The sequence below is a fragment of the Oryx dammah genome, unplaced genomic scaffold (genome assembly GCF_014754425.2).
Source record: "Oryx dammah isolate SB20612 unplaced genomic scaffold, SCBI_Odam_1.1 HiC_scaffold_5, whole genome shotgun sequence".
Classification (NCBI taxonomy): domain Eukaryota; kingdom Metazoa; phylum Chordata; class Mammalia; order Artiodactyla; family Bovidae; genus Oryx; species Oryx dammah.
In genome coordinates, this window is record NW_024070189.1 from 51354473 (window position 1) to 51372561 (window position 18089).

The 18089-nt window shown below is 40.8% G+C and overlaps 1 protein-coding gene across 1 annotated transcript in view; it reads left to right on the plus strand.

Annotated features, from left to right (window-relative positions):
• The first annotated feature begins 1761 nt into the window (after nucleotides 1-1761).
• The window catches only part of DPYSL3 (dihydropyrimidinase like 3), a 116802-nt gene continuing 100474 nt past the window's right edge, over nucleotides 1762-18089 (plus strand). Inside the window, exon 1 of the mRNA XM_040239765.1 lies at nucleotides 1762-2339. Coding sequence (XP_040095699.1) covers nucleotides 1959-2339 — 381 coding nt within the window. The 5' untranslated portion in view covers nucleotides 1762-1958. The remainder of the gene's footprint in view (nucleotides 2340-18089) is intronic.

The following is an 18089-nucleotide window of genomic DNA, read 5'->3' on the forward strand; positions in this document are numbered from 1 at the left end:
TCAAAGGTAGACTAAACAGATCAAATATCTGCCTTCATGGAGCTTATATGTAGTGGAGAAATCAGAAGATGAAGTTGGGCAGGCCAGTGAATGACTGAGCTACCCAGATGGGTGGTTGCAGTCTATACTTTCAATGAGGACAGGCCCTCATCTGGCTTGTTTAACACTGTCTCTCCAGTACCTTCTGAAGAGCAGAGTGGGCGTGCAGTTCACTAAGTAACTGCAGGAGTGAATTTCCAAAAAAAAAAAAAAAAAAAAGAGTGAATTTCCAAGAAGGGGTCCAGTTGAAGGTGGGCATTTCAGGTTTGGAGCTTAGGCAGGGTGTGCAATACGGTGTGAGCTCTGAGTTTGTGAACTCTGTGTTCAGGGGGCAGTCTGGCATAGAGTGTATGTGGGTGGACGTGGAAGAGGCTGCGGATGTGAGAGTGTGCATATGCATGAGTAATACCTGCGTGTGTGTCCACTAATAGGAATGGCAAAGTCTTTGGTTCTCAGTTTTGAGGTAAATCTGGTCTTGTGTGTGGGGCCAAGTGTAGGGTTCTGGCCTCAGTAAGTGAGGTATCAGCCAGGAAGTTGTCCGATGAGGACAAAGTATTAAAGAGTACTTTGCAAGGCTTGTCTGATCAGTAGTGTAATTGTGTGTGATGCAAATCAAGGGTGGATAGGGACTTCCCTGGTGGGCCAGTGGGCTTCCACTGCAGGGGGCATGGGCTCCATCCCTAATCAGGGGAACTAAGATCCCTCATGGCTGGAGGTTCGACCAACAAACAAACAAACAAAAAACCCTGACACCTTAAGAAAAAAAAAATAGATGTGGTTTTCATCTTTTACCTATTTAGGTAAGCACATAGTAGAAAACCAGACAATTCAAACCAAGAAGATCTTTTAAGTGACTTCCTTGGTGGTCCAGTGATTGATCCTCCACCTTCCAATGCAGTGGCTGCAGGTTTGATCTGTGGTCTGGGAACTAAGATTCCACATGCCAGCAAGTCATGGCCAAAAGTAAATAAACAAATTAAGGGTGGATAAAAAGCAAAATCCAGGGTGAAATATATGAAGTAAGACTAGGTTGAAATGGGAATTCCCTGGTGGTCCAGTGGTTAAGACTTCCCCTTCCAATGCAGGGGTGCAGTTGGATCCCTGGTTGGGGAGGGGTCCACATCAAAGGAAAATTAAAAGAATAAGTTGAAGTGTGTGAGTCTGTTACAGGTTTCTTGTGATTGTCAATAAGATGATGTGTCTGTAGAGCTCTGTAAGCCAATAATTCAGGAGTTCATTATGTGAGGGTGCAGGTTTGTGAGGCAGATTCTAGAACCGGGAGCAATTGTGAGACAATTCTAAGATTAGGATGGGACAGAGTCTGGGATTATGGGTAAACAAAGTCTGAGTTTGTGAGTCTGGTAAATCTGAGTTTGTGTGTGTGTGTGTTGCTGTAAATCAGGAGGAATTTAGAGTTTATATCAACCCACCTGAGCCAACAAAGTTTCTTCACCTGAGTAGGGCAGAGACGTGTTTGGGAGGCCAAGTTGGGAGTGAGTGTGGGTAAAACAGGGTTTGTGCTCACATGTGAGTGAGGCGAGCTCTTGAGTGTCAACCTGGGGGTTGTTGGGCGAGCTGGAAGCGTGCCTTCTGTGTGTGCGCGCGCGCCAAGTTGGATTTCTCCTTTGGATGGGCGGCAGGGACGCGTGATCGCGAGGCCACGTTAGGGTCCCGGCGCGCAGGAGGTGCGGCCGGCTGGGCGGGCGAGCGGAATACGCCGCCGCTCCGGCCCAAGCGCTGCGCTCGCTGGCTCGGGGCTCGCAGGGGACTGGCAGGAACCGGAGCAGCACTGCCGCCTCTGGCGCGAAGGCTCAGGCACCTCCTCCCGCCCCAGTCACTGTGGCTCGGCGCACGCTGCCGGCTGCTGCCCTTTCCGCCTTTGGGGAAGAGAACCCACGGGCCGCTGTCGCGATCCAACCATGGCCTCGGGCCGCAGAGGCTGGGACAGCTCCCATGAAGACGATCTGCCCGTGTACCTGGCCAGGCCGGGCACCACCGACCAGGTCCCGCGGCAGAAGTACGGCGGCATGTTCTGCAACGTGGAGGGCGCCTTCGAGAGCAAGACGCTGGATTTCGATGCCCTGAGCGTGGGGCAGCGCGGCGCGAAGACTCCCCGGAGCAGCCAGGGCAGCGTCCGAAGCTCGGGGAGCCGACCTGGCGCCGAGGGGGATACCCCGCACCGGGGCCAAGGCCGGGAGGAGAGCCGGGAGCCCGCGCCCGCGTCGCCCGCGCCCGCTGGGGTGGAGATCCGGAGCGCCACCGGCAAGGAGGTTTTGCAAAACCTCGGCCCCAAGGACAAGGTAAGGGGGCCCGGGTTTCCTCTCCGCCTGTCCTCGCTCCCTTTTCAGCCCCGGGGCGCCTTGGCCCGGGCACAACTTTCTCTCGTTCACTTTGTTGGGGGGGGGGCGGTGGTGGTGGATGGAGGATTAGGGGGAGGAAAAGGGCACCCTCCGCCGAGTGCATCGAGACCTTCCAGCCCGAATCTGGATTATTCACCCGTGTCCCCACTGTAGCATCTTTGTGCGCGCGGGACACGGGGTGCGTGGGTCCCCTCCCCTCCCTGCCGCATCCCCGAGCCATCGGTTCTGAGTGGGTGTGTCAGCCCGGCCAGTGCAGGAAGGCTGAGTGACTTCTAGCCCTTCTCTCGGTCTGAGTACCCACCAGGCACAATTGTCTTCTTGATCTCCCTTCTGACTCTAGATTAAATCTCAACCCAGGTCACCAGGGCAGAGGGCAAACTGGTCCCGGGAAAGCGGGGTCATCTCCATAGTACCCGGATGAAAGTACAGGCTGGGCGGTTTCCCCTCTCACTCTTCCAACATCAGCTCTGCTCCTGAAACTTTTCAGTGTGGAGCCACCAGACTAAACACCCGAAACCCCTTGCTTCTCTTCTGCCCTGGGTCGACATTTCACATCTGTGTCTGTTAAGTGTATATTTGTGTAGGTAGCTTGGCGCGAGGCCGGGGAGCCAGCTGTCTGGGGAACAGTGGTATTGTATTTTTGAAAATAGGCAAGAGTATTAAGGGCGCATATTAAACTAGTACAGCTGCAAGTTCCCCACTGCTCTTCCATGTGCCAAAGCCAGTTTTTTCTGTGCGTATTTTTGAGAAACTCATGTCACACTGAGCTTAAGATATGGCACTTAAGATGTGGCACTGAAACTCGGCTTGTCCTCATTTATTTAATAAAAAAGCAGGACCATAGTTCAGAAAACTCAGGGCCTGGGCGGGAGGGATTGGAGTATTCAGGAGTTCAAACTGACCCTTTTGAGTTGGGGAACAATAGTAATCAGATACCTCACCCTTGTCTAGATAATGGCTGCAAAATCCAGCCTGCATATATTGTATTGGACTAATACGGTTATGAATCATAACCTGAAATGGAAATGTTTGCCTCAGAGCAATTAAAGTTAATGCTAACCCAAGTTTTAGATGTTTTTCCATTAAAATGCAGCGAGCCAGTGAAAGGAGAGAACTTCTCTGTGCTGCTTAATTTTTGGAAGTTTAAAAAAAAATAAACTAAGTTTTAAGAATTGATAACAGGAAAGAAAGTACCAAAATGAGTATGGTTTTAAGGTGCCTTTGGGGAACAATGTCACTGTGTCTTGGAATCACTTATTTAGTTTGTGATTTTCACATCATCCTTAGAATGTGGGATTCCTCTAGGTCCCACTTAGATACCCTTTTAGGAAAAGCTTCTGATCTTTTGGGAAGGGTTTGGCTGATTTTGAAACTGAAGTATAGCCCTAGGGAAAGATTACTGCCTCTTTTCAGATCTGACTTTGATAAGTATTGAAATGTCCCCTTCCTGATTTGAAGGGATGGGAGAGGTGATGGAAAAGGTCGGTAACAATTGCTATGAGTCAGTGCTATTCCCTTTGCTGGAACACCCCTGATGTAAGCCAGATAATATGCCTGGTTTGCAGGATTTAAGAATGGTAACTAGAGAAAGGGAAAATGTTCCTCTTTTAAACCCAACATGTCTTTCTTTTTCTTTCTTTTTGCAAACCCTGTACTTTTGGCTCTTAATTGAAAAATAATAATACAACAAGGATTTGTAGTGCTATATGCTTATTTCTAAGTTCGGGCTTGCTGTCAGCTTTATCCAGACCATGTTATTATCTCTAATTTAGTTGAATCACACTGATCGAAGAGACATCAGAGGTTATCTACTTCTGAACTTATTTCCTCCAGGATGAAGATAGGGTGTTTAGATTTATCTTTGTGGCTGAAATGCCTGGTACATTGGAGGTGCTGGATAAAAGTTTGATAAAACCCCCATAATGAAGCCATCTTTTTCACTATGTAGGTACAAAATCATCATCTGGTCTCTGTTTAAATACTACCATTTTCAGGGAGCTCACTTCTTCACATGAAGCAATTTTGGAGGATTTTACATAAAAAAAAAAAAGTCCAAGTCTACCTACCTTAGTTTCTACAAACTGTTCTTGGTTCTGGGAATATACGAATAACAATGTTTCCTTATGGCAAGATATTTTAATGAGTTTAAGCAGGTAGGCTTTTGTATCTGTCAGAAAAGCTGAGATAATGTCACAGTAACAAACAGTCCTCAAATCCCAGTGGCTTAATCAAACGATAATGGTTTGGTTTTTGCTCCTGTTACTTGTCTATCATGGATCTTCAGGACACCTGTTAATCATTGCCCTTCAGAGACCTAGACTGATGGAGGTTCCATGTCCTCACATCCAAGGTAGGAAAAGCATGTGGTAAATTGCTCATAGACTCTTAAACTCCCACACTAAAGTCATGTATATGACTTATGGCCACATTTCCTGGACCAGAGCAAATCATCAGTTCATGTTCACCTTCAGAAAAATTGAGAAAGTTACTAGGATTCTGTAAAATGGAGATTAGAAATATTTGGGAAATAGCTTTAATCTCTCTCCCAGATCTAGGGGTGGATTAGTGGGATGAAAACTGGCTCAACCGTTATAAATTATGTGGCCACAGATGTGTAACGTATTCTCCGGGCTTCAGTTTTCCTCTTTTGCAAAATGCAGATAACAGTGACTACTTTGCATATGGTACTCAATACATGTTAATTATTATTACTCTTTGCTTTTACTGCCTTTTATACGTTTTAGGGCAATTAGCACATTCTCCCTAAAATTCTCCTTTTTAGCCTTATTATTCCTAGTTTCTTCAGCTCTCCCTTCTATGAGCCTTTCACCACTTGGATTTCCTTTTCAGATACTTTATACATATTCTTTCAAAAATATAGTGCCCAGAACTGAACACAGTGTTCTACATGGGATATGGCCATGCCCAAGTGCATTAGACTAGTTACTTTCCCTGATTTATATACAACTTATGATTCTATAGTAAAGATTACATGTAATAAATCAGTAATCCATGTCCTGCTGTTGTCTCCATAGTAAATTCTATGTCATTCAAGCCTTCAGAAACTTTTCCACATAAGCCAGGATATTGTTTTTCAGTTGCTAAGTCATATCCAACTCTTTGTGACCCCATGGACTACAGCATTCCAGGCTCCTCTGTCCTACTATCTCCTGTATTTTGCTCAGATACCTGTCATTGAGTCAGTGATTATCTATCCGTCTCATCCTCTGTCGTCCCCTGCTCCTTTTGCCTTCAATCTTTCCCACCATGAGGGGCTTTTCCAATGAGTCAACTCTTCGCATCAGGTGACCAACCTATTGGAGCTTCAGCTTAAGCATCAGTCCTTCTAATGAATATTCAGGGTTCATTTTCTGTAGGATTGATTGGTTTGATCTCCTTGAAGTCCAGGGTACTCTCAAGAGTCTTCTCCAGCCCACAGTTCAAAAGCCTCATCTCTTTGGAGCTCAGCCTTCTTTATGGTCCAACTCTCACATCCATACATGATTACTGGAAAAACCATAGCTTTGACTATATGAACCTTTGTCAGCAAAGTGATATCTCTTCTTTTGAACAATGCAGTCTAGGTTTGTCATAGCTTTCCTTCCAAGGAGTAAGTCCTTTAATTTCATGGCTGCAGTCACTGTTCACAGTGATTTTGGAGCCCAAGAAAAGAAAATTTGTCATTGCTTCCACTTTCCCCCTTCTATTTGCCATGAAGTGATGGCACTGGATGCCATGATCTTAGTTGTTTGAATGTTGACTTTCAAGCTAATTTTTTCACTGTCCTCTTTCAACCTCATCAAGAGTCTATTTAGTTCCTCTTTACTTTTTGCCATTAGAGTAGTCTTATCTGCATATCTGAAGTTGTTGATATTTCTCCCCACAATCTTGATTCATCCAGCCAGGCATTTGTCGTGATATACTCTGCATAGAAGTTAAGTAAGCAGGATGTCAATGTACAGCCTTTTTGTACTATTTTCCCAATTTTGAATCAGTCCATTGTTCTATTACAGTTCCAACTGTTGCTTCTTAAAGCCAGGATATCTGCATACTGTGTTGCTACAGTTGAACTTAAAACCAAAAGGAAAGAAAAACCCTTTAACTGTAGGATTTTAACTTTCCCCCCCTCTATAATATTCATCACCACTTTAGCTTATTTTTCTACTATCAGGATAATTTTGAAGCTTAATTCTATAATAAAATATCCCTTATTCCAGATTTGAACTGTCTATAGATTTGATAATATCTCTTTTTAAACATTTTCTATGTGCCTGACATAGATAGTGGGAAGATCTGCCCTTGCCCTACATTATGGTTACATGTCAAGAACAGACATACACACACACACACACTCCCCACACACAGATCTTCCCACTACATGCACCTTAAAAACCATCTACATCTCCCTGCCAGCCCATTATTCAGTATGCTTGGAGCTCAGTTGCTCAATATTTGAGAACAGTCTTTGCTGCAAAATCCTTATTCTTGCAAGTTAATGCTGCAGCTATCAAAAGAGTTTTTTAAAAAATATCATGATAAAATTAAAATATGCTTTATTTCTAACATATGTAGTTATTAATTCCCACCTGAAGGAAATCAGTTTGGTTAATAAATGAATACCTTATGAAAGGATTAAATAACAAAAGTGTTTTTTCAGAATAAAAATGTAAAAAATGTCACTGAATTATCCTCCAAATGCCAAGTTCCAGGTTTGAGATATCTCTGGGTGTTTCTCTTGTGGTTCTGGATCTATTTGTAAACATTTTGTTAAATTGTATATTTACATTTTTCTCATGCTAGGCATTCATATTGCCAAAATTCTCCAAACAACATTTTGTTTATAATTTCTGACAGTATAAAAAAGGCAATTCTAAGTGAAAAGAAAATATTTTTCACCATTTGTCAAGATGGTTTCCACATATGCAGAATTTTCTCTAGCAGTGAAGAAATTACTAAAGGGAGGAGAATTATCATATATGGTCTGCCAAGAGCAAATGATTCTGCAAAGACTGTCATCCGTAAAAACAAAGCAATGACATTATGATTACATAGGTCTATTGATAACTCCCTTTTGGGAACTGGGGGTCCTTTCTAGTTCCCAGCTTCTCACATGGGCCACTTTTGTGCAAAATGTTTCCTTATGAATTCAGCAGGGCTTTTGGTTCTAGGAGGAGAGAATTTTGAAACAAATGAGATATGCCTTTTTACCTTTTACCGTTTGCGTTTTTTTTTTTTTTTTTAATCCTGGGTGATGGTTTCAAAATGATTCAGAGAAATGAAGTCTTTGTCCTTACCCTCCACAAAGGAAGACAGCTGGCAATGGAATTCTAGGTCTCTCTGGTCATCCCATCCATACTCTGTAATGTAAAGGCATTTGCTGCTCTGGCAAACTAAAGTATACACTCAGGCTCGGGGAACAGCTCTTCCTGGCCCTCAGGCCACACTTGAATTGGAGAGTATATTTACTTCGCTAAACCTGGAAGTGTTTGAAACCATTCAAAACTTTAGTTTAGTTTGACAGTAGGCATTTGAGGAACATAAAAACTGTGCCTTCTAAGTAATGCTATGATTGGCAGAGTTCCCTCAAAGTAATGGTCCCTGGAGACAGGGTTTTGCTGACGATGCTTGTTAGTAATGTTTTAGAAGACCAGAGGACTGTCTGTGATGCTTTTCTGTTAGTGATTTCTATAGCTGATTCTCTCTATGATTAGTTTCCACTGAGCATTATCCCTGCAAATACTGTTCCTGTGAGACAGCAGGTAAAGCTCCCTAGGAAGAGGAAGGAAATCTGGCTGAGAAGAGTGCCATCCTTGAGTGCAAGTTCAGCCCTCCTTTTGCAGGACAAGGGAGAAGGTCCACTTGGGTGTGTAAGCACATTTTAAAAATTAAACTTTTAGGAAAATGCTAAAATTTATCTCACGTGATATTTAAAAAACCATTCAACTCCGTCAAAATCAGTGAAATGAGGCAGAAAAAAAAAAAAAAAAGACAACTGAGTAACGCATTACCTTCCTTTAACCATTAGTTTTCTTCAGCTATACAGTTTAGGTAAGTTTAAACTTGCTTCCCAGGTGGCTCAAACGGTAAAGTATCTGCTTGCAATGCAGGAGACCTGGGTTTGAGTCCTGGGTCAGGAAGATCCCCTGGAGAAGGGCATGGTAACCCACCCACTCCAGTATTCTTGCCTGGAGAATCCCATGGACAGAGGAGCCTGGTGGGCTACAGTCCATGGGATCACAGAGTCGGACACGACTGAGTGACTAATAGTTAGGCAAGTTACTTCACTTTTCTGAGTTTTAGTTTCATCTTTTCTAAAATAAAGAGGCTGGACCAGATGGTCTATAACCTTTTCTGAATGTGTACCTTTATGCAGAAAATTTTAGAGCATGCTCTCTTTCTGTATGTATATATATATATGTGTGTGTGTGTGTGTGTGTGTGTGTACACAGATATGCATATATATATTACATATATAAATATATTAATATCTTATGGCATTATTAAATTTAAGACTACATATAGATGTTATTGTTGTTGTTTAGTCACTAAGTCATGTCCAGCTCTTTTGTGACTCCATGGATTGTAGCCCACCAGGCTTCTCTGTCCATGGGATTTCCCAGGCAAGAATACTGGAGTGGGTTGCCATTCCCTTCTTGAGGGGATCTTCCCAACCCAGGGGCTGAACTGATGTCTCCTGCTTGGCAGGCCATGCATATATGTAAGTTACATATACAAATAATGTATTAATATCTTATGACATTATTAAATACAAAGAAAAAGTACAAACTAAAAAAGAGATCGTCAGAGATACAAGTATGTCCTGATATTTTTTTCTTATACTCTGGTGGCTTGTCTTGCCCACCCAGTTGGGTGAGTACCTGTAAGTCTGTGGTCTTTGGAACAATGCTGTAGCAGTCAGTGGTTCTAATATTATAGTCATTAGTGAATTCATTGTCAGCCTGAGTTCTTCAGGGACATATCCTCTTTTATGGACTAGCAACTAGAGAAAAGTTCACAGCCCTTGAAGGTTTATGATGAGGCTGCAGACCAGGTGCTGGTTAGTGCTCAGTGTACTTTATAAAAATGTATGTGTGGGGTTGGGCCAGTGGGATATGGATAACAAGGGTCACCATAAATATAATGAAAAGTCCCCAGATCTCCCTTTATGCATTAATTTTTTGTTTTCTCATTGATTCAAAACCGTTTACTAAGCACTAGTTATGTAGTGCACAATCAAAAACTAGTATTGGAGGAACAAAGATGAATGAAATAGGTAAACATAAACTGCCTTTCATCATAGTCTCCCAGAAAAAACTGCCGTTAACAGGAGTCTACTTTCTCCATTTCAAAATACAAGTGGGAACATGCAGCATTATCTGTTTTTAAGCAATTTTTTTAACCACTTTTTGAAGCATTTACTAAACTTTATTTCTGAGAGTAAGTTTAGGTTCATAGCATAATTGGGTGGAAAGTACAGAGATTTCCCATATTTTTCATGCATAACCTCTTCCATTCTTGCATAACCACCTCCATTACCAGCATCAGAGTTTGTTGCAATTGAGAACCTATTGATACATTCTCATCACTTGAAGTCCATGGCTTACATTAGGGTTCACTCTTGGTGTTGTACATCCTCTAGATTTTGACAAATGTATAATGACATGTATCCATCATTATTGTATCATACAGAGTATTTTCACTGCCCTAAAAATCCTTCGTGCTGTGTATATTCATCCCTCTCTTTCCTCTAACCCCTGGCAACTACATTAAAAAAAAACTGTTTCTATAGTTTTGCCTTTTCCAGAATGTCATACAGTTGGAATCATATAATATCCAACATTTTCAGGTTGTTTTATTTTATCAGTAATATGGATTTAAATTTCCTCCACGTCTTTTCATTTTAGCACTGAATATTCCATTGTCTAGATTTACTACAGTTTACTTATCCATTCACTTACTGAAGGACATCTTGGTTGTGTCCAAGTTTTGGCAGTTAGGATTAAAGCTGTTGTAAACTTTCATTTGAAGCTTTTTGTGTGGACATAAATTTTTAATTTGCTTGAGTAAGTTGAGTGTGATTGTTGGATTGTATGATAAGAATATGTTCTGTTTTGTTTAAAAAAAATCTCTAAATTGTCTCATAAAGTTTTGTATTCCGACCAGCAATGAATGAGAATTCCTGGTGCCCCACACCCCTGTCAGCATTTGGTATTATCACTGTTTTGGATTTTAGCCATTCTAATAGGTATGTATGTGGGGCTTCCCTAGTAGCTCAGACTGTAAAGCGTCTGCCTGCAATGCAGGAGACCTGGGTTCCATCCCTGGGTCGGGAAGATCCCCTGGAGAAGGAAATGTCATGTAGCAGTATCTCATTGTTGCCTTACTTGCAACTATGTTGCAGCTCCCTAATGACATAACATGCTGAACATGTTTGTGTATGCTTACTTGTCATCTGTTTATTTTCTTCTTGTGAGGTGTCTGTTCAGGTCTTTTGCTCATTTTTAAATTGGGTTGCTCATTTTATTATTGTTTTAAACATTCTTTTATATTTTGTACAAGCATCCTTTATCATTTGTGTATCTTGCAAGTATTTTCTCCCAGTCTGTGGCTTGTCTTCTGATTCTCTTGTCATTTTGTTGTGTGGAGCAGAAGTTTTAAAATTTTAATCAAGTTCACCTTATTCATTATTTCTTTTGTGAATTGTACCTCTGTTGTATCTAAAAAGTCATTGCTGTACCCAAAGCCATTTAGATTTTCTTCTATCTTATGTTCTAGGGATTTAGAGTTTTGCATTTACATTGAGGTTTGTGATCCATTTTGAACTAAATTTTGTAAAGGGTGTAAGATCTGTGTCTAGATTCATTTTTCTCTTGTGGATGTCCAGTTGTTCCAGCACTATTTGTAGAAAGACTGTCTTTGTTCCATTGTATTCCCTTCACTCCTTTGTCCAAGATCAGTTCAGTTCAGTCACTCAGTCGTGTCCGACTCTTCGCAACCCCATGAATCACAGCACGCCAGGCCTCTGTGTCCATCACCAACTCCCGCAGTTCACCCAGACTCATGTCCATCGAGTAAGTGATGCCATCCAGCCATCTCATCCTCTGTCGTCCCCTTCTCCTCCTGCCCTCAATACCTCCCAGCATCAGAGTCTTTTCCAGTGAGTCAACTCTTCGCATGAGGTGGCCAAAGTATTGGAGTTTCAGCTTCAGCATCAGCCTTCCAATGCACACCCAGGACTGATCTCCTTCAGAATGGGCTGGTTGGATCTCCTTGCAGTCCAAGGGACTCTCAAGAGTCTTCTCCAACAACACAGTTCAAAAGCATCAATTCTTCGGTGCTCAGCTTTCTTCACAGTCCAACTTTTACATACATACATAACCCCTGGAAAAACCATAGCCTTGACTAGAGGGACCTTTGTTGGCAAAGTAATATCTCTGCTTTTCAATATGCTGTCTAGGTTGGTCATAACTTTCCTTCCAAGATCAGTTGACTGTATTTATATGGATCTATTTCTTGACAATATCACACTATCTTGATTACTGTAGCTTTATAGTAAGTATAGAAGTTGAATAATATTGGTTCCTTAGTTTCTTATCATCAAATATTCAGATTATCTGTTTCTTCTTGTGTGAGTTTTAGTGGATTGTGTCTTTCAAGGAATGAGTCCATTTCATCTGGGTTATCAAGTTTATGGGCATAGTTTTTCATAATACTCCTTTATTATCCTTTTAATGTATATGTTGATATCCCCCTCTTTTTTCAGATATATGTAATTTATACATATAATTTATGTCTTCTCCTTTTCTTTAACTATCTTGCTTACTTATCAATTTTATTAATTTTTTTTTGAAAAATCAAGCTTTTGGTTTTAATTTTCTGTTTTTTTTTTTTAATTGAATGGATTTGTTCTGATTTTTACTTTCTTTTCTTCTGCTTAATTTGGATCTAATTTGTCTTTCTTTTCTAGTTTCCTAAGATGAAAACTTAGACTTGATTTTAGGTCTTTCTGCCTTTCTAATTTATACATTCAATGTTATACATTTTTCTTCTAAGCACTGCTTTAATTTCATTCCATGGAGTCTGGTATGTTGTGGTTTCACTTTTATTTTCTCAAAATATTTTAAAATTTCTTTTGAGATTTCTTCTTTGCCCTGTGTGTTACTTAGAAGGGTGCTGTTTAATCTCCAAGTATTTGGGGGATATTCTGGCTATCTTTCTCTTACTGATTTGTAGTTTAATTCTACTATGGTCTGAGAATAAATATTATGTGATTTCTATTCTCTTAAATTTAGTTAAAGTATGTTTTATAGCCCAGAATGTGGTATATCTTGGTGAATGTTTTGTGTGAGCTTGAGGAGAAGGTTAAAGCCTGCTGTAGTTGGATGAAATAGTCTGTAGATATCAGTTATATCTAGTTAATTGATAGTTCTGTTGCATTCAACTAGGTCTTTATTGCTTTTCTGCCTCCTGGATTTGTCCATTTTCAATAGGGGGGTATTAAAATCTTAAAGTGTAATAGTGGATTTATCTTTTTCTGTTTGAAGTTCTATCAGATTTTGCCTGACATACTTTAATGCTCTGTTTTTAAGTACATATACATTTAGAATTGTTATACCTTCCTGGAGAATTAATCCCTTTATCATTAAATAATACCCTTCTTTATACCTGATGACTCTGTTTCTGATGTTCATTCAGTCTCTTCAAACTGTAGAGTGTGTGGTTTGTTTTGTTTTTTTTTTTGTTTTAGTATGGTTTGTTATTTTTTGTTGAAAGCTAGACACAATGTACTAGGCAAAAGAATCTCCAGTAAATAGACCTTCACTAATGTGGTGGTAAGATGTGAGTGGAGGGGAAGCATTCTGCAGTGCTCTGATTAGGTCTCAGTCTTTTGACGAGCCTGTACTTCTGAAATCTGAACGTTAGCAACTTCACAATCCTTCCCTGTCACCCATTAGGTGGGACAGGATGGCTGGAGGGGACTGGAGTTGTGTACTTTCCTTCTCCCACATGGAAGCCTAGAGGTTGTTAGTATTGGATATTCCCTCCCCTCCCCCGCCATCAGGTAGATTAGGCTCGATCAAACTCCAGCAAGTTAGGCTCTGGTGAAGTAGTTTCTTCTGAAGTGAAGTGAAGTCGCTCAGTCGTGTCCGACTCTTTGCGACTCCATGGACACCAGGCTCCTCCGTCCATGGGATTTTCTAGGCAAGAGTACTGGAGTGGGTTGCCATCTCCTCCTCCAGGCAACTTCCTGACCCAGGGATCAGACCCACATTGTAGACAGATGCTTTACCGTCTGAGCCACCAGGGAAGTCCTACAGGATGCTCTGGTGTAAACAAAAATACTCCTCTCCCAGCAAGAAGCCACAGGGCTTTTTCTCTAATATTCACTCTGAGGACGGGATGGAACTGTTGGAGGCAACAGGCACAGAATGTTTCGGGTTCTCTGATAACTGGATAACTGGGTCCCCTGGCATTTCCAACTCTCTGAGTTGGCCAAGCTGTGCCTCCGGCAATCCATCAATCGCAGGTCAGCTTTTCTTGCCTCAGCAGTGTTTCCTCTGGGAGTGTTTGCTCCTGACTTTCTGCTCCGGGATGGTGTGATTCTGCACTCACCCCTCTGTTTTCTCCAGTCTGGGAGGCAGTGGTTTTCTCTGTGTCCTCTCCTTTCTGCTGGATCTAAGAACTGGTACATTTTTCAGCTTTTTACTTGTTAGGATGAAGTGGCAACTTCTTAGCTCCTTACATGCTGGATCTGAACTCCTAAACTATATATATTTTTTAAATCTAAGTTATTATGGTACCTTTACAGAGCACCAAAGATTTTTCCAAAATATAACTTACAATAGCAATATAGTACTCTGCTGTGAGACATCATGTATTTAATCACTTATTCCTTCTAATTGGACCATTTGAATTTATGTTTTGCCTTCAATTTTGACTTCATTTTTACTTTCCCCTTTTTTGCTGTTGTAAATAAGGAAGTGGTAGACCTCCTTCTAGCTAAATCTTTTTGTATATCCATTTCATTATCATTTGTCTGTGGGAATTTCCTATAAATGGACACTTGTGGTATGGTCATTTTCATGCTGCAGCATTACTGAGCATGGGGTGGTTGCTTCCAATGTGGAACTTCATGGGCAAGATTCTACAGTGTATAAAGCCAGGAAAGTGTTTTGTGTAAATTCTGTAAGAAAGATAGATGCAGTCTAGGCCAAACTGCTCAATAGCAGATGAGATTAAGGGAACACAAAGCCAAGTAAATGCAGACAAAGTAAAAGACATGAGAAGAAGATTTTAAGTCTTATCTGGAGATAAAAACCAATGAAGAAAGAAATTTGTAAAGGGCTATCTACCAAAATTCTCCTTGGCAGAGAATTTTTCTCTACCAACATAGTTCCTACCCTAATTGAGTTTAGAGTACAAATATGAGCTTCAAGGTATATTCTAATGAAAAGATCATTTATGGAATACTAATTGATGCAAGATGCTGCTGTTTCTAATCCTTACAATAACTCTACAAAATAGATACTAACAACTCCATAGTGTGGAAGAGAAACTAAATCTCAGAGAGATGATTTGACTTCCTGTAGTCAAACAAAACTAGAAATGAACAAGATAGAATTTAAGCTCTTAGGTGATCCAATTGCTTTTTATACACCACTTTGCTGTTCCCTTAATATATGTGGGCAGTTAAGAGTTAGTACTGAATAGGGCCCAGCACCTAGAACTGGCTTGGTTAAGAGGATTATCCAAAATAGACTGTCTATTAGTGAGACCTGTGGGAGAGTAAGAGGACTGTACTCCTAGAATCAAAAGAGTTTGGTAGAGTCCAAAAGGTGAACTCAGTGGCTAAAGCTGAAAATATTGGAAGTGAGATGGCCCTAGAAAGAGACCAGGAGATAGAGCCAGGGAAGGAATGAGTAAACAGGAACTCAGATAGTTATCATGAAATGCTACAAATGCCTAATAGTTATTTTTTAAAAATTATTTTATTGAAGTATAGTTTATTTATAATTTCCACTCACTTCTGCTGTATAGCAAAATGATTCAGTTATACATACACATGAAGTGAAGTGAAGTCGCTCAGTCGTGTCTGACTCTTTGCGACCCCATAGACTGTAGCCTACCAGGCTCCCCTGTCCATGGAATTTTCCATGCAAGAATACTGGAGTGGGTTGCCATTCCCTTCTCCAATACATATACACTCTTTTAAATATTATTTTCCATTATAGTTTATCACAGGATATTTAATGCAGTTCCCTGAGCTATATAATAGGACCTTGTTGTTTATCCTGCATTTGCAAATCCCAAACTCCCAATCCATGCCTCTGCCACCCCATCTCCCCCTTGGCAACCACAGTCTGCTCTTTATGTCCATGTGTCTGCTTCTGTTTCCTAGGTAAGTTCATTTGTGTCGTATTTAGATTCCACTGTAAGTGATACCATATGGTATATGTCTTTCTGACTTACTTCATTTAGTATGAATATTTCTTAAGTCCATCCACGTTGCTGCAAATGGCATTATGTCATTCTTTTTGATGGCATATACTGACAATAGTGAGTAGTATTTCATTGTATATATGTACCACATTTTCTTTATCCTTTCATCTGTTGATGGACATTTTGAGTTGTTTCCATGTCTTGGCTGTTGTGAACAGTGCTTCTCTGAACATAAGAGTGCATGCATTTTTTTGAAATACATTTCTGTCTGGGTATACGTCCAGGACTCGGAGTATTGGGTCATACAGTAACATTGTTTTTTTGTTTTTTGAAGAACCTCTATCCTGTTTTCCACAGTGGCTGCACCAATTTACATTTCTACCAAAAATGTAGGAAGGTTCCTTTTTCTCCATACCTTCTGCAGCATTTGTTATTTATAGATGTTTTAATGATGGTCATTCTGACTGGTGTGAGATGGTACTTCATTGTAGTTTTCATTTGCATTGCTCTGATAATTAACAATGTTGAGTATCTTTTCATGTGTCCGTTGACCATCTGGAAGTCTTCTTGGAGAAATGTCCATTTAGGTATAATGCCCATTTTTTGATTGGATTGTCTGGGTTTTGTGGTTGAGTTGTGTGAGCGGCGGGTTGTATATTTTGGAAATTAAGCTCTTGTCAGTCACATCTTTTGCAAATATTTTCTCCCAGCCCATAAGTTGTCTTTTCATTTTGTTTATGATTTCCTTGCTGTACAGAAGTTTATAAGTTTGAATAAGTTTGAATCGGTCACATTTGTTTGCTTTTGCTTTTGTCTTATAATTATATTCATTTGGTGCTGTGGCTTGCTGGTTGCTTGATCTGGTTTAAAGTTGCTTGCTAAGGGCAGATAGTATTTAAAGGATGGTGGCAGAGATGGAGCTCAGATCCAGGTCTGCAGACTCCAGAGCCCATGCACCACTATTAATAACCGTTTCTTTTGAGAGCAGAATCACTTGGTTTATTTCTAAGAAGCTGGACTATATCCATCCAGAAAAGCTGCAGTCCTTACATGGAATGGGAAGCAGGCGATAGAGGAGCTGTGTTCCTCTGACTATATCCTGTCACATAGATAGAAACAAATAAAGTCAGCGAGGTGGAAAGTTGTGTGATAAATGGATACTGAGAATGAAAAAAATACTGTTGATGAATAGTGGTATCTCACACAATTGGTAGGCAGGGAAAACCTCTCCAGAGATGTAGTTTTTTCCTATATACCAGCAAGGGAGAGTCAGGAAGCCAGTGAGATTACAAGTGGGGAGCAGGGAGTGGGAAATAGGTGGAAGTGATTTGAAACGAAGACAATATCTGGCAATTCTTGTTTTCAGCTAAGTGTCTGAAAATAAAAGGATGAGGTGTCACTGAATTGTCTATAATAAGAGTTTGTAAACTTTATCTGTAAAGGTCCAGGTATTAATGGTAAATATTTTAGGCCTTTCAGGCTATAAGGTATCTGTCCTAGCTACTAAACTCTATACAGCAAAGCCATCCATAGACAGTGTGTAAATGAATGGATGTGGCTGTGTACCAATAAATCCTTAGTTGCAAAATCAGGTGGTACGCTGGATTAGACCCAAGAGCAATAGTCTGTCAATCCCTGATCTTGTGTACAATAAAAGGGACATAGGTGTGTGTGTGTGTGTGTGTGTGTGTGTGTGTGTGTGTGTGTGTGTTGGAATAGCAGAATGAATCATGGCAATTTGTCAATATGAAAAGATTTAGAAATTTGAAAGAAGTATAGGAACTATGCAAGATAATCTAAAAGGCTCAAAAACACCTGTCCACCTTTCAGAATGTCCAAGATTGAGGGAGAATATTAAAAATAAATGTGTATCTGACCATAAAGAGGAAAACAGTGCAAGCTATTTTTAAAAATATTTTATTTACTTATCTATTTATTTTTGGCTGCACTGGGTCTTCGTTGCTGTCTGAGACTTTCTCTAGTTGTGGTGCACCAGCTTCTCTTTGTGGCGGTTTTTCTTGTTGTAGAGCACAAACTGTAGCCATGCTGGCTTTAGCAGCTGTAGTGTGTGGGCTTAGCTGCCCCATGGCATGTGTGGTCTTAGTTCCTGGGTCAGGGATTGAACGTGCATTGGCAGGCGGAATCTTAACCGCTGGACCACCAGGGAAGTCCCAATGCAAGCTATGTTAGAGAATGAAATATGAAGTGGAGGCAAGGCTTTGTAAAGAACAGACAAGAAAAAGAGGGGTA